The sequence below is a fragment of the Meles meles genome, chromosome X (genome assembly GCF_922984935.1).
Source record: "Meles meles chromosome X, mMelMel3.1 paternal haplotype, whole genome shotgun sequence".
In the NCBI taxonomy this organism is placed as follows: Eukaryota; Metazoa; Chordata; class Mammalia; order Carnivora; family Mustelidae; genus Meles; species Meles meles.
The window spans coordinates 57,328,833-57,346,361 of record NC_060087.1 but is presented as its reverse complement, the minus strand read 5'-3'; the positions used below and the strand labels follow the sequence as shown (position 1 = coordinate 57,346,361).

At 38.7% G+C, this 17,529-nt stretch overlaps 1 protein-coding gene across 5 annotated transcripts in view; it reads left to right on the top strand.

The window, feature by feature from the left end:
• The window catches only part of OPHN1 (oligophrenin 1), a 612,383-nt gene that overhangs the window by 174,244 nt on the left and 420,610 nt on the right, over positions 1-17,529 (top strand). For all 5 annotated transcript variants that reach the window (XM_045995231.1, XM_045995230.1, XM_045995233.1 and 2 more), the window contains exon 3: positions 11,914-12,009. In XM_045995231.1, coding sequence (XP_045851187.1) covers positions 11,914-12,009 — 96 coding nt within the window. The remainder of the gene's footprint in view (positions 1-11,913; positions 12,010-17,529) is intronic.

Genomic DNA, 17,529 nt, shown 5'->3' with positions numbered 1-17,529 from the left:
TTTAAAATTAAAACTTTAATTTTAAAGTTACCAGATTTTTATTGTAGCTTTATTCACAATAGGCAAGATATGGAAGGAACCCAAGTGTCCATCAATGGAGATGTGGTATATACATACAATGAAATATTACTCAGCCATAAAAGAGAATGAAATCTTGCCGTTTATTACAACATGGATGGACCTAGAGAGGATTATGCTAAGTGAAATAGGTCAGACAGAGAAAGACAAATAACATATGATTTCACTCATAGTGGGGAAAAAAGAGCAGAAACACACCCACAAACACAGAGAAGGAACTGGTGGTTGCCAGACTAGAGGTTAGTGGGGGAATGGGCAAAATGAGTGAAAGAGAGTGGGAGGTGCAGGCTTGTAGCTATGAAATGAATAAATCACTGGGATGAAAGGTATGACATAGGGAATATAGTGAGTGGCGTTTTAATAGCATTATATGGTGACAGATGTTAGCTATACTTGTGAGCATAGCATAATGTATAGAGTTATTGAATCATTATGTTGTAAACATAAAACTAATATAACATTGTATGTCTGCAATACTTTATTAAAAAGATTTTAAGGTAAGTTACCAGATATTGGAAGATATGTGGATCAATTGAAATTCTCATATATTGTTGATAAGAATGCAAAATAGTACATCGAGTTTGGAAAACAGTTTGACATTTTCTTATGTTTTAAGATACACTTAACAACTAATCTTATAACCCATTTATTGGACCCTTATGTATTTACCCAAGATAAGTAAAAATGTATGTCCTAGAAAGATTTATACATGAATTTTTAAAGTAACATTCTTCACAATAGTGAAAAACTAGAAACAGCACAATGTCCATAAATAGGTGAATGAATGAATAATGGTATATTTATCCAATGGATTCTACTCAGCAAGAAAAATAATGAATTAAAGATAGATGAATTTCTAAGATATTGTGCAGACCAAAGTAATCTAGATATAAGAGTATGTTCCATTATGATTCCATAGAAGAGAAGAGTGATAAGTAAATTAGTTTCTATATAGCATTAATTACCTGCCTAATTAATCCTGTTTTATTCTACCTTATTCCCAGAAAACTTCAGTTGCCTAAAATACACTGTCCAGCTACATTCTAGAATGAGTGAGGGAAAAACATAGAAGGCCCATGAATAAGAAGGTGGTGTAGAGAGAATCCTCAAGGATATCTTGAATAAATATGAGATAGAAGCTTGGTGGACAGGGATGCAGAAGTATTAGGAAAGATAAAATAATGATTTTACATGATCTAGAATGATGTAGTAAATTTTATTTTAATAAGGAAATAAATGCCCCATACCTAACAAGCATTTCTATGTTATCTTTTGATTCTTTGGAGTCCAACAGTTACCCAACTCATTTATCTGAAATACATGGCCCATTCCTGACACTTTTCTTAGTATAGAGGCTGAATATATGAGACTTTCTTTCAATGAAGAGCTGCTAATTTATGCTTGTTCATATTTGTGAATGTGATTTGTCTCTGCATTGTCTTGTTTTTTATATGTTTGTTTATAAGGTAAGTGTGGTAATACCTACCTTTGTGTATTCAAGAGGAATAAATGAGAGTGTTTATAGAAAGTCCTTCATAAACTTTTTCAAGCTCTGTGCATATGTAAAGTAGTGTTTTCGATCAGACCAGAGGTCTGGAGAAGAGAAGTTGGTGCAAATAATGAAAATGGAAATGAATGCAACTCCTTTCTTATCCCATGGCTTCACTTACAAAATAATATAACTGTAAAAAAATCATAATATTTGTGGTTTCTGAAATGTTCAGATAATTCTAAAAGAGGAGTGGTTATTAACTATACCTTGTTTTATAATGAGAAAACTGAAAGAATCCAGGTATTTGTGAAAGGGCAATATAAAGAATATTACTATTTAATTTCCTTGAGTGGCACAGAAAGCACATGGGGGAGTTCTGGGCTTGTCTTTTTCTGCTGCTAGTCAAGGAGGCCGGAGAAAAGTGACTATTTTCCAGCCATGGAGCCAGTTTTGTGTTCTCTTTGCTGATGAAATATGGAAAACAGGAAAACATCCTCTTCTTACATTGGTGTAGACCAGATTTGAAGTAGAAAATGTACTGCAAAGTGTGGAAATTTGAGAAGGCATGGTAACCTGGTCTGCAGTCCCTATACTTTGTAAAACCTTTCTTCTTCTTCTTTCTCTTCTTTAAAAAAAAAAGATTTATTTGTTTATTTGAGAGAGAGAGAAAGAGAGTGAGCAAGTTGGGGGAGAGGCAGAGGGAGAGGGAGAGAGAAATTCTCAAGCAGACTCCACGCTGAGCTTGGAACTTGAAACAGGGCTCAATACCACTACCCATGAGATCATGACCTGAGATGAAATCATGAGTCAGACACTTTTTTTTAAGTCACTGATCCTTTATTTGTCTCCAGTTAATGTATTAAGTATTAGTAAAATGAAATCTACCATGTATTGAACACCGGTGTACCAGGCACTATGCTAACCGACTAGCCACCCAAGCATTCCTCTCCTTCTTCTCCTCTTTCTCCTGCTTCTCCTCTCTCTGCTACTTCTGCATCTCCTCCTCCTCTCTCCACCTCCTTCTTGCCAATGATGTGTTCAAAGGCTCAAGGCTCTAAATACTGAAAATAAGCTTTTCTGGAAACAGGATGTAGACAAGATGGCAATAAAATTCTAGACAGGTTAATCTGTTCCATCCCCGAAGTTTTGAATATGTTTTATTGTGTTTGTGCTTAACCGTGTTAGCTTTTTATTGAAAGGAATAGATATTGTCTGTATTGTCTCCCTTTCTGTTGGTCTGAGAGCAAAAACTCTTATAGACCTATGTATCTCATAGATGTGAAGGTGGAGGATGATGAAACTATGAAGGTAAAGAAGAAATAGAAAAAAAGGAACCAAAAATAACTAAAATTTTGAGCTTTCCTAGATGATGGTCTAATGGATTACTTTATTAATGAGAGCAGTGCTCCTCAAACATTAAAGGGCATATGAATCCCCTTGGGATTATATGAAACTGCATTTTGTGATTCAGTAAGTCTGGGGTTTGATCTGGGAATCTGTATTTCCATAAAGCTTCCAGGTGATGATGATTCTGCTCTGAGAACCATTGAGAGTAGCAAGGCTGGAGAGTTTGGCTGGACCTCTTGGTGAAGGTAATATTTTAAAAATTTTCACTAGAGATATTTTGTCAAAAGGCTAGCTAAATGTGATTTAGTTTTATACCTTCATTAGACTTTTATTTAATGAAATTCAAAATTATTCACCAAAAATAAAAGCATTTATCTGGCCTTGCGACCCTGAAGTTTTTCATTAACTGCCTCCTTAGTTCAGGTCCCTCGCTGAATACTGTGTGAACAAGTTAAATTTGTTGTCCGGCTTGATCATAACCTAACCCAGTCTGCCATATGGTTAATGTGTAAAATATCCAGGTTGTGCCTGTGTTGCCATGGAAAAGGCCCTGGAGAAAGAGACCATCTGGCTTCTACTTTTGACACTGCTGGCTAGCTGAGGGACCTTGAGTACCACGACTCCAAAATTCAGCTTTTTCCTTTGTAGAACGTTTGTGGGTATTTGTTTGGTGAGAGGTGAGAAAGAATTTAGTCCATTGCCCATAATTGGTGCTCAATTAATGCTTAAGGAGACTCTTTTAGGAGTACAACTAAGTAGTTTTAAGTCTTATGGGCTTTGGATAGAAGGAGTCAGAGAGGACAGGAATTGAGATGAAAACATGTCTCATAATTTAAAAGAAGGACTTCACTAAACTGCCCTCCTTCCTCTTTAATGGTTTTAGCTGCTCAAATCTTCTACTGAAGTTTTTTTTTTATTTCTTTTCAGCATAACAGTATTCATTGTTTTTGCACCACACCCAGTGCTCCATGCAGTACGTGCCCTCTCTATTACCCACCACCTGGTTCCCCCAACCTCCCAACCCCCACCCCTTAAAAACCCTCAGGTTGTTTTTCAGAGTCCATAGTCTCTCATGGTTCATCTCCCCTCCAATTTCCCTCAACTCCCTTCTTCTCTCCATCTCCCCATGTCCTCCATGTTATTTGTTATGCTCCACAAATAAGTGAAACCATATGATAATTGACTCTCTCTGCTTGACATATTTCACTCAGCATAATCTCTTCTAGTCCATGTTGCTACAAAAGTTGGGTATTCATCCTTTCTGATGGAGGCATAATACTCCATCGTGTATATGGACCACATCTTCCTTATCCTTTTGTCCGTTGAAAGGCATCTTGGTTCTTTCCACAGTTTGGCGACTGTGGCCATTGCTGCCAGGAACATTGGGGTACAGATGGCCCTTCTTTTCACTACATCTGTATCTTTGGGGTAAATGCCCAGTAGTGCAATTGCAGGGTCATAGAGAAGCTCCATTTTTAATTTCATGAGGAATCTCCACACTGTTCTCCAAAGTGGCTGCACCAACTTGCATTCCCACCAACAGTGTAAGAGGGTTCCCCTTTCTCCACATCCTCTCCAACACACGTTGTTTCCTGTCTTGCTAATTTTGGCCATTCTAACTGGTGTCATGTGGTATCTCAATTTGGTTTTAATTTGAATCTCCCTGATGGCTAGTGATGATGAACATTTTTTCAAGTGTCTCATAGCCATTTGTATGTCTTCATTGGAGAAGTGTCTGTTCATATCTTCTGCCCATTTTGTGATATGATTATCTGTTTTGTGTGTGTTGAGTTTGAGGAATTCTTTATAGATCCTGGATATCAACCTTTTGTCTGTACTGTCATTTGCAAATATCTTCTCCCATTCCGTGGTTTGCCTCTTTGTTTTGTTGACTGTTTCCTTTGCTGTGCAGAAGCTTTTGATCTTGATGAAGTCCCAAAAGTTCATTTTTGCTTTTGTTTCCTTTGCCTTCAGAGACATATCTTGAAAGAAGTTGCTGTGGCTGATATCGAAGAGGTTACTACCTATGTTCTCCTCTAGGATTCTGATGGATTCCTGTCTCTTGTTGAGGTTTTTTATCCATTTCGAGTTTATCTTTGTGTATGGTGTGAGAGAATGGTCGAGTTTAATTCTTCTACATATAGCTGTCCAATTTTCCCAGCACCATTTATTGAAGAGACTGTCTTTTTTCCATTGAGTATTTTTTCCTGTTTTGTCGAAGATTATTTGACCATAGAGTTGAGGGTCCATATCTGGGCTCTCTGCTCTGTTCCACTGGTCTATATGTCTGTTTTTATGCCACTACCATGCTGTCTTGGTGATCACAGCTTTGTAGTAAAGCTTGAAATCAGGTAACGTGATGCCGCCAGTTTTATTTTTGGTTTTCAACATTTCCTTAGCGATTCGGGGTCTATTGTGAATCCATACAAATTTTAGGATTATTTGCTCCAGCTCTTTGAAAAATACTGGTAGAATATTGTTCGGAATGGCATTAAAAGTATAGATCGCTCTAGGCAGTATAGACATTTTAACAATGTTTATTCTTCTGATCCAAGAGCATGGGATGGTCTTCCATCTTTTTGTGTCTTCAATTTCTTTCATGAGTATTCTGTAGTTCCTCGAGTACAGATCCTTTACCTCTTCGGTTAGGTTTATTTTCAGGTATCTTATGGTTCTTGGTGCTATAGTAAATGGAATCGATTCTCTAATTTCCCTTTCTGTGTTTTCATTCTTAGTGTATAAAAAAGCCACTATTTTCTGTACATTGACTTTGTATCTTGCCACATTACTGAATTGCTGTATGAGTTCTAGTAGTTTGGGGGTGGAGTCTTTTGGGTTTTCCATATAAAATATCATGTCATCTGCGAAGAGAGAGAGAGTTTGACTTCTTCATTGCCAATTTGGATACCTTTTATTTCTCTGCATTTTCTGATTGCTATTGCTAGGACTTCTAATAATATGTTGAACAAGAGTGATGAAACTGTGCATCCTTGTTGTGTTCCTGATCTGAACGGGAAGGCTGCAAGCTTTTTCCCATTGAGGATGATATTTGCTGTGGGTCTTTCATAGATAGATTTTATGAAGTTCAGGAATGTTCCCTCTATCCCTGTACTTTGAAGCGTTTTAATCAGGAATGGATACTGGATTTTGTCAAACACTTTTTCTGCATCAATTTGGAGGGCCTTGTGGTTCTTCTCTCTTCTCTTATTGATTTGTTCGATCACATTGATTGATTTGGGAATGTTGAACCATCCTTGTAACCCAGGGATGAATATGTGCTGTTGGATACTGTTTGCTAGGATCTTGTTGAGAATCTTAGCATCCATATTCATCAGTGACATTGGTCTGAAATTCTCCTTTTTGGTAGGGTCTTTGCCTGGTTTGGGGATCAGGGTAATACTGGCTTCATAAAAAGAGTCTGGTAGTTATCCTTCTGCTTCAATTTTTTTTTTTACCATTTTATTTATTTTTTCAGTGTAACAGTATTCATTGTTTTTGCACAACACCCAGTGCTCCATGCAAAACGTGCCCTCCCTATTACCTACCACCTGTTCCCCCAACCTCCCACCCCTGACCCTTCAAAACCCTCAGGTTGTTTTTCAGAGTCCATAGTCTCTTATGGTTCGCCTCCCCTTCCAAATTTTTTTTTATAAACATATAATGTATTTTTATCCCCAGGGGTACAGGTCTGTGAATCGCCAGGTTTACACACTTCACAGCACTCACGATAGCACATACCCTCCCCAATGTCCATAACCCCCTCCCGCTCTCCCAATCCCACCTCCCACCAGCAACCCCCAGTTTGTTTTGTGAGATTAAGAGTCATTTATGGTTTGTCTCCCTCCCAATCCCATCTTGTTTCATTTATTCTTCTCCTATCCCCCTAGCCCCCCATGTTGCTTTTCCATGTCCTCATATCAGGGAGATCATATGATAGTTGTCTTTCTCCGATTGACTTATTTCACTAAGCATGATACGCTCTAGTTCCATCCACGTCATCGCAAATGGCAAGATTTCATTTCTTTTGATGGCTGCATAGTATTCCATTGTGTATATATACCACATCTTCTTTATCCATTCATCTGTTGATGGACATCTAGGTTCTCTCCATAGTTTGGCTATTGTAGACATTGCTGCTATAAACATTCGGGTACACGTGCCCCTTCGGATCACTATGTTTGTATCTTTAGGGTAAATACCCAGTAGTGCAATTGCTGGGTCATAGGGTAGTTCTATTTTCAACATTTTGAGGAACCTCCATGCTGTTTTCCAGAGTGGTTGGACCAGCTTGCATTCCCACCAACAGTGGAGGAGGGTTCCCCTTTCTCCACATCCTCTCCAGCATCTGTCATTTCCTGACTTGTTAATTTTAGCCATTCTGACTGGTGTGAGGTGATATCTCATTGTGGTTTTGATTTGTATTTCCCTGATGCCGAGTGACGTGGAGCACTTTTTCATGTGTCTGTTGGCCATCTGGATGTCTTCTTTGCAGAAATGTCTGTAATGCAATCCTTATCAAAATACCATCCATTTTTTTCAAAGAAATGGAACAAATAATCCTAAAATTTATATGGAACCAGAAAAGACCTCGAATAGCCAAAGGAATATTGAAGAACAAAGCCAAAGTTGGTGGCATCACAATTCCGGACTTCAAGCTCTATTACAAAGCTGTCATCATCAAGACAGCATGGTACTGGCACAAAAACAGACACATAGATCAGTGGAACAGAATAGAGAGCCCCGAAATCAACCCTCAACTCTATGGTCAACTAATCTTCGACAAAGCAGGAAAGAATGTCCAATGGAAAAAAGACAGCCTCTTCAATAAATGGTGCTGGGAAAACTGGACAGCCACATGCAGAAAAATGAAATTGGACCACTTCCTTACACCACACACGAAAATAGACTCCAAATGGATGAAGGACCTCAATGTGAGAAAGGAATCCATCCAAATCCTTGAGGAGAATGCAGGCAGCAACCTCTTCGACCTCAGCCGTAGCAACATCTTCCTAGGAACAACGGCAAAGGCAAGGGAAGCAAGGGCAAAAATGAACTATTGGGATTTCATCAAGATCAAAAGCTTTTGCACAGCAAAGGAAACAGTTAACAAAACCAAAAGACAACTGACAGAATGGGAGAAGATATTTGCAAATGACATATCAGATAAAGGGCTAGTATCCAAAATCTATAAGGAACTTAGCAAACTCAACACCCAAAGAACAAACAATCCAATCAAGAAATGGGCAGAGGACATGAACAGACATTTCTGCAAAAAAATAGTTTTCTTATCTAATTGGCTGCATAGATTGGGGGCATAGATATTGGGGGCATAGATATTTACAATTGTTAGATCATCTTGGTGGATAGTCCCTTTAAGAATTATGCAGTGTCCTTCTGTATCTCTGACTACAGTCTTTAGTTTAAAATCTAATTTATGTGATATGAGAATCGATACACTGGCCTCTTTTTGAGGCCCACTGGCATGAATGATACTTCTCCATCCCTTCACTTTCAGTCTGGGTGTATTCTTAGGTTCAAAATTGGTCTCTTCTAGACAACATATGGATGGGTCCTGTCGTTTTATCCAATCTGCAACCCTGTGTCTTTTTATGGGCGCATTTAGGCCATTCACATTGAGAGTGATTATTGATAGATAGGTATTTATTGACATCGTGTTACCTTTGTTGTCTTTCTTTCTATAGATTTTCTCTATATTTCTGTTCGATGATATTCTTAGGAATTTTTCTCTTTTATAGAATCCCCCTTAATATTTCCTGCAGTGTTGGCTTGGTGGTTGCATAGTCTTTTAAGCCTTGCCAGTCATGGAAATTCTTTATGTCTCCATCCATTTTGAATGTCAGTCTTACTGGATAAAGTATTCTTGGCTGCATGTTCTTCTCATTTAGTCTCCTGAATATATTTTGCCAGCCCTTTCTGGCTTGTCAGGTCTCTGTGGAACGTTCTGACGTTATTCTAATGAGCTTTCCTCTGTACGTACGGAGCTTCTTTGTCCTAGCTGCTTTCAATAGGGTCTGCCTACAGTTAAATTCTTCATTCTTACTATCAGGTGTCTTGAGGACTTTCGAGAATTTATGATCTTGGGGGGATACTGTTCTGCCTCTAGTACATGAACGCTGGTTCCATTTGTGAGATTGGGAAAATTTTCATAGACAACTTGTTCCACTATATCTTCAAGACTTCTTTCTTTCTCCTCCCATTCAGCGATTCCAATAATTCTGACGTTGGAACATTTCATGGCATCATTGATTTCCCTAATTCTATTTTTGTGGCTTCTGAGCTGTTTGTACCAGGCTTCCTCCTGATCATTTCTCTCTATCCATTTGTCCTCCAGATCACTAATTCTATCTTCTGTCTCAGTTACTGTAGCTTTTAGAGAATTTAGATTAGATTGGAACTCATTGAGAGCATTGTGAACATCATCCCTTGTGGCTTTCTCTTCTGCCCTAATCAATTCCTTTAGTCATCCATGGCTTTCTCCATCCTACCTATTGCCTGGATAATTGTTAGCCAGAATTCCCTTTCCAACATATTGTCTATGTCGATAGCCATTAGCTCTGTTGCAGAAGGCCCATCCTCTGTATTTTTCTTCTGTTGGGCATTTCTCCTCCTAGTCATTTTGGTGAGAGATGACTGATCAGATGTAGCTGGATATATCCAACGTGGTGCAGTCAAGGTACACCCTGGAACGCTTCTGAGTAATCAGGATTCCCCACCCAAATGAGAGAAAATAGAAAAGAAAAAGAAAAAGAGAGAGAGAGAGAGGGAAAAAAGGGAAGATAAAAGATAAGGCTCCACCCAAATGGGCCCATGGTAAGATTTATGAAGTATACAAACAAAAAGAGACAAACAAAAAGACTGATAAAAGTACATGAGAAGAGGAGAAAAAATATATGTATATATATAAAAGCAAAAAAATAGGAAGAAGCTCATCAAAAAGAACCCCAAGTATAAGATTTATATACTATCAGGACAAACACAAATACACAGAAACACTGGCAGAAGAAAAGGTTGAGAGAGTGGTTATAAATTCTCAGTGTGGGCGAGGAAGTTTATTTTGATTCTTCCTAGATGTATCTTGATATTTTTTTAAAGGACTCAACCTTCCTAAGGTAAAGCTGGATTAAAATTTGTTTACCTATAGGGGTAGCATTGATTGGGGAAAGGGGATTACCTTGAAGTTTAACTCTATATGAATAATAGAAAATAAAAATAAAAAAACAATAAACTAGATGAAACTCAACTAAAATTTTTTTAAAAAATTAAGAAAATAGAAACGCAAAGTAAAAACACGTGTTCATATATCAAAAAGTTCAGGTTAGATGGTTATTATGGAATTTGATGTACCTCACTGTGATGGTAAATAGGTTAAAAAATTTTCTGTATAAAAAAATATGAACCAGAATAGTGGGAGCGTGTTAAAAATAAAAGTTGTATCAGGGCTCCTGGGTGGCTCAGTGGTTTAAGCCTCTGCCTTCGGCTCAGGTCATAATCTCAGGGTCCTGGGATCGAGCCCCGCATCGGGCTCTCTGCTCAGTGAAGAGCCTGTTTCTCCCTCTCTCTCTGCCTGCGTCTCTGCCTACTTGTGACCTCTCTGTCAGATAAATAAATAAAATATTAAAAAAAATAAAAGTTGTATCTATGAAGTAGTGGTGGTTGTTCTCTTGTCGTCCTTTTTTTTTTTTTTTCTTTCCTGGTTGGTTTTCTGGGGGAGGGGCCTGTCACGTGGGTTTTCGGTCAATTATGTTCCCTGAGTTAAATCCTCCTGCCCCCCTCAAGGGGGTGGGCTCTGAGGAAACCGGTTTTTCAGGCTTTTGTTCTCTGGAGGGTTTTATGTTTGTTTGTTAGGTTTTTTTTTTTTCTTTTCTCTTGCCTTGACAGCTTTTGATGGTTTTTGGAGGTTTAGAGGAAAGCAAACTGCACCCCGACCTCCCTCTCAGATAGAAGCCTCAGAATGTTTTGCAAGAGCTGCTGGCAGAATCGGTTCTGAGTCACTGTCCCTGGAGATGCAGGAGCTCCTCATTGTACCCAAAACCAGGGCAGCGGTGGCTGTCTGGGCAGCTCCAGACCGCCAGAGAGGTTCCGAGCAGAGATTGCACACTGAGATTTTCCTGCTGTCCCGGGCTGGGAAAGTCTGGTTTTTCCGGATGCCAGAGCTCCAGGCTAGCGCCTATGAGCACGCATCCCAAGGGAGGGTGTGGGACGCGCGCATTTCAGGATTGCCATCTGGCCAGGCTCCCAGCCCTTCACAGGACCCAGACCCCACTCGTTCTCGGGCGCGCTGGCGTTCAGGTGCACTGGCGGCTCAGGGACGGAGACCTGATTTCTCTGCTGCACTCTCTCTGGCTCAGCACCAGGGGAGGCTGTCCTGGGTCTGGGGACTTAGGTCCCTGACCCTAACCGCCCAGGTTCCCACTATTACCCCCTGCGATCCTTTGCTCTTGGTTTTTGAGTGCTTTCAACCAGACTCCAAGTTAATGCTGGTCCCCAGATGCAGGGCACTCTCGTATTGGGGTATTACTTTCCAGTCGGTCACCTCTGGTGGCTCCCTCCCCCTTTTGTTTATCTTCCAATATCAGTCCGATGCTCCCAGTCTGCTTTACCTGCCACTGGCGTCTTCTGCTCCTGTAGAGATCCAGACGTGTATAATTCTGATCTCAGGCTGATTTCATGGGTGGTCGGAGTTCTTTGGTAGGTAATCAGCTCACTTTAGGGTACAGGTTGAAATGGTGCCTCCTCCTACTTCCTCGCCATCTTGTCTCTCCCTACTGAAGTTTTAATATTTTATTCAACTTTATTTATTTTTTAAATGTTATTTTTTTTCAGTGTTCCAAAATTCATTGTTTAACTTTATTAAATGCAAGTTGCTAACTACTGGGAGCACTTCCCTTTGCTTTTGTCCTATCACCCCTAACAGTTTTGAGTAAATCAGTTAAAGGACAGTCTTGACAATTTCTTCTTTTTCTCTTACTTTGCAGATTATTCTTCAGCTGTTCAGAAATTTTCTCAGACACTTCAGTCCTTTCAGTTTGATTTTATTGGAGATACTTTGACTGATGATGAGATTAACATTGGTAAGTCTTCAGCTGTATGTGGCCTTGTGCCTCTTGAGGCAGTTCTGAAACCATGAGTCTCCTGGGTTTCTGGATACAGGAAACCTGGACATCTTCATCCTCTGCGGTCTAGTGCCAATCTCATGGGAGGCTGCTTAAGAAGGATAGAGAAACACTGTTTTCCAGTCCCATTCCCCTCTCACACAAAAGCAATAAAAAGATATCCCTTAAGCCTCCACTGAGGTCTTTGACTCAGTCAGTCTGCAGGGGACTTCTTCCTTAAAGAATCTAATACATGAAAATAGATATTTTTGTGATGGATAAAGTAAAGGTGATTTTTTTTTAAAAATTCCAAAATGATTTAGAGTAACAGTCCTCTAAGGAATAAACTCTAGAATGTTTAAAAGTAGCATTTATATATTTCCAGCTTTTCAGACAACAGGACATTTGACATAACCTCTTGGGAATTGTATTTAACAACTCACTGTATGAGCTGTGTGATATTGGACAGATACTTCCTTTTTCTGAGCCTTAGTCTTGTCATCTATAATATGTGGTTAATATTAATATCAAGAATGTTACTAGGAAGAGATTGAACAGTGGAAGTTGAAGAACTTTGTTTTTGTGGTAGTTATTATGAAGTTAAAGTGTTGTCGGCCAACTCTGGCCCTTGGGCCAAATCTTGCCTGCTGCTGTTTTTTGGTTAATAAGGTTTTGTTGGAACACAGCTACATTTATTCATTTAAATATTGTCTAAGGGAAAAATATTGTCTAAGGGTACTTTTGTGGTAGGACAACAAAATTGAATAGAAGTGGCAGAGACTGGATGGCTTTCAAAGCCTAAAATATTTGCTCTGGTCATTTAAGAAAAAGTTTGGTAACCAGCAAGTTAAAGAATTCATGTAAAGCATTTGCTAGACAAGAGCATTGACCCACAGAACTATTGTGAATGCTTTAATGTCACTGAAACAAGTGAGTTACGCAGTTGTATTTATGAACCCCAGCATTAAAATATAAAAATGTATTATTATTTCATGGTCATTGTAGTAAATATGAATCATTTATAAAAGTATAAAATTACCTATGATAGTAAGATATTCCAGTACAGAAACAATGTATTGAATGCTATTGGCATATTATATTTTAGCTCTCTTTTGTACGTGTATCTCCTTTATGTGTATACAATTTAGTTCATGCTAAATACATAGTTTTATCTTTTTAACCTAACATTTTATCATAATCATCTTCTGATAGCATTTAAAATTCTTTGTATATTTCGTGGTGGGGGGTCAGGGGCATTGTTTTTATTCACTGCTATTTCCCCAGCATGTAGAGGAGTGCCTAGCATATAGTAGATGCTCAATACATGTTTGCTGTAAAAAGAATAATGGATGCATTCCAATCTCTTTATTATAGGAGCCATACTTTATGTAGTATTCAAGTATTTAGCTTATTTCCAATTTTTCACTATTATAAATAATACTTCAATGAGTACTTTTATGAGACTAAGATTGATGACTTTTAGTAAATATGGTTGTGTAACTAATGAAGCACACATTTGCATTTATAGTATTTATTCACTTCATCTTAATTTTATAAATCTATTTTTGTCTAAGGGCATGACTTATTTAAAAGTTAATATCATGGGCTTGAGTCTCAGATAGCCCAAATTTGAACTCTAGCTTTGGAACTTATTATCTGTGTTACCTGGGTAGGTGACTCCCTTTCTAAGTGTAAATTTTTCTCATATAGAAATAGGGATGAGATGATCAATGCCAGGTGTGTACAGTGCCTAAATACATGTTAACTGTTTAATCATTGTTAATATAATATTTGCTTTCTTTGTGCTCTGCAATGGACCAAATATTTCTGTGTCCTTCCTGAAATTCATATGTTGAAATTCTAACCTCTGATATGGTGGTATTAAGAGCTGGAGTCTTTGGGAGGTACTTAGGTCATGAAGGTGGAACCTCTCATGAATGGGATTAGTGTCCTCACAAAAGAGACACCAGAGGGCTCTTTTACCTTCCTTCCATCATGTGAAGATACACAAGAAGTTGTCAGTCTGCAACCTTGAAGAGGGCTCTCACCAGAACCTAACTATGCTGATACCCTGTTCTCAGATTTCCAACCTCCAGAAATGTGAGAGATAAATTTCTCTTGTTTTTAAGCCACTCAGTCTATAGTACTTTGTTATAGCATCCTAAACTTAATAAGACAGAAGAAATTGGTACTGAGAAGTTGGGGTGTTGCTGTACCAGATACCTAAAAATGAGGTAGCTTTGGAATTAAGTAATGGGAGGAATCTGCAAAAGTTTGGAAGTGCATGCTAAGAAAAGCCTAGATTGACATGAATGCAATTTTAAAGGCAATTGTGGTGAGAGCTCAGAAAGAAAGAAGGCGAGCCATAGAGAAAGTTTCCATGAACAACATGTTATTAGACAATGGAGAACAGCGATCCTTGTTATAAAGTAGGCAAAGAACTTGGCTGAACTGTGTTTATATTCTGGTGTTTTGTGGAAGGTAGTATTTTCTGACTGAAAAAATTGAATGTTTGGCTGAGGAAATTTCTAAGCAAAGTGTTAAAAGAATGGCTTGGTTCCCCTGTTTCTACTAAAAGCTAAGAGGAGAAAAATGAATTAAAGATGGAATTATTAAACAAAATGGAAAAAGAATTTCAAGATGTGGACATTTCTCTGCCTGCCCATATTGCAAAAAAAAAAAAAAAAAAAAACAAAAAACAAAAAACAAAACAAAACAAACAAACAAACAAACAAAACCAAAAAAAAACCGACAGTGTTTTTGGAAGAGAACACCAAGGGTGTGGTGGACTGACCATTGCATAAGGAGATCAATGTGGGTGTGAACCATGGATGTAATCAACTATTCCAACAGAAGCCAGGGATATAGATGGGATTATATGAGCAGAAACACTACCCACTGGGATTATAGGAAACAAAAAAGTGGGACAAAATGAAGGACGACTCTTTGACTTCTTAGACCCTGTAAGATCCGACCATATAGCGATTTGGCTAGGAACATGTGCTATTTTTCAAAGACAAGAGAAGAACTCTGAAGCTAATCTAGAGATCATCAGGGCTGCCATTTCTATCACATGCCTAGAGTCTAGAGGCCCTGGGGCCTCCCACTAGATTTGAAAGGATGAGACCAATGCCCAAAGAGCTGTAGGGTCGGGCCCAGTGAGGGTACAACACCTACCTTACCATAAATGTCAACCAGTGCCATTTAGGAAAAATGTGTGTGAGTTTGAGCATGATGGCTTATAAACAAAATAAAACAATATAAATAAACAAAACGATACCCCCCAGTGATGCCACGTTCTTGTGGGTGTTTGTCAGCACCATGTAAGCTGCTAGCTGTGACATCTTTGCTTCTTAATGTGTGCTTTACAATAACACTTTAACTCAGTTACCATTTGCCTGCCAACTCCAGAAACTCATAGTTATCATCTGGTAATTGCCTTTAGGGATGATTAATCATGAATTGACCTTTATTGATGGGGACTGAAAAAAGATTTTGAGATTTTAATTGGCTTGACATAGTCATCTTTGTTGAGTATGCCATTTTGAGAGCTGGGATTTGCGGTAGTAGTGAGCAGAACAACCAGTGCTCCAACAGTTTAAGGTGATGCTCTTTGTAGGCTTTGAGAAGAAATATTAGAGACCCTACTGGGAGGACACTGTTAGGAAAGAACAGTTGTGTTGGAAGCTGAGACGGGATAGTGTGCCATACCCTCTAATTGCCAGCACTACTAGTCCAGAGTGGATAGATCTTCTGTTTAACCAGAAAAATTGGTAAAAGTACAGTTATAAGAGAATTTTGGGTTGAGATTTAGATTTCATATTATATGTGAAGAGAACCTTGCAGTTCTTTTCATAATGAATTTTTTTGGTGGCTACAAAATGTAACTCAGTACCATTAACTCCCTTGTAGATATCAGTTTTCTAACAGAGATGGTAGTGATTCCTAGAGGATGTGAGCAAAACCTGAGGCTTCTCTGAAGAATCCCTTCCCTTGATCATCAGCACTAATAACTAACTTGAGTAGTCTGTATGTAATAGGGACAAGTGAGAAGAAGTGTCTCACTGCCCTGATGACATTTGTCCCTGCTCCAGACATCTATGCCGTCAATTGGCATTGCATGGCTTTTTCTCTACCTCTGTATCTTAGTGACCAAAGGAAATCTCAGGTGTTTAGGTAGTTTTATGTATACTTCAGATTTATTAGCTGTGGGATCTTAGCAATATTACTCAAGCTTGTTGGGCCTCTGTTTTCCTCATCTGTAAAGCAGGAAGTATAATCTATTTCACATGACTGTGAGAAATAAACCAGGTAAGTACATATACTAGAGAGTATATGTAAATCATTAGGCTCAGTGTCTGACTTATGATTGGTGCTCAGAATCTCATAGTTGTTACCAGGAAGGTGGTATAACCTAAGTTTTGGAAAATCTCAGTTTGAAATTGTATTTCTTGAATAACTGTGAAGGAAAATGTAAAATAAAGTATTAGTATTCCAAGAACATTAGAGAGTATCTAGCTTAGTTATTCCTAATATATGTCAGAGTGACCTGAAGCTCTTATTGATCCAGAGTCTCAGGACCTCTCTTAGATCAAATGAATCAGAATCTCTGTAATGGAGCCCAGGGCTCTGATTTCTACATAGTCCTCATAACATCAGTGAGCATTTTGGAACCCCATGTCAGTTTTCAGGTTTTTTCAAACTGTTCCTTGGATCCTCAATTTCTCCCATCCACCAAAGCTCAAATGAAGCAGGTAAGAATTTACTTGAAGAATTGAATTTCCAGGTGAAAAAAAATAAGCTGATACTTTTAGAGTGATTACCAAGTACCACATCTTGTTTTAAGCACTTTACATAAACTGATGAGAGAGAGGCGGAGACAGCTGAATGTGAGTGTGTGTGCGTACACACATACACACATACACAGTGAGAGAGTGAGAGAGGGAGAAAATGAGGATATACTAAGCTGGTTTACCAACCCTCCCACCACCACTCCTGCCAATCCTACGGATAGGGAAACGGATGTCCCTTGTTGGGCTAGTGATTGTTGAAGGTAGTGCCAGAACCAAAGTCTCCTAAAGCCCAACCGATTTATTCAACTAATTTTTATTGAGCACCTGCTATGAATCCTGCCCTCATGGAACTTCCATTCAGTTAAGTTTTAGGAAGAAATATATGCAAATAACTTCCTATATCATTGCAGTACTAGGAGCAAGAAAGATGGGTGCTTTCCCCATAGGCGTCAGAGAACCTCCTTGCTCTTTTCTGAGGATCCCTGCTATGCATTTGTTCATTAGTAAATAGGTGGAAAGTATCCACTAAATGCCATAGACTGGGGACTCAGAGACACAAAGAACCTCTCTGTCCTCGAGCATCTGAGTCTAATAAAGGAGGCAGATGAGTATAAAGACAATTGCAAGACAATATAATAAGTACTATGATAGAGGTAGGCACACAGTAGCCCCTATTCCACACTGGTGTGTCTGTGTGTGTGTGTGA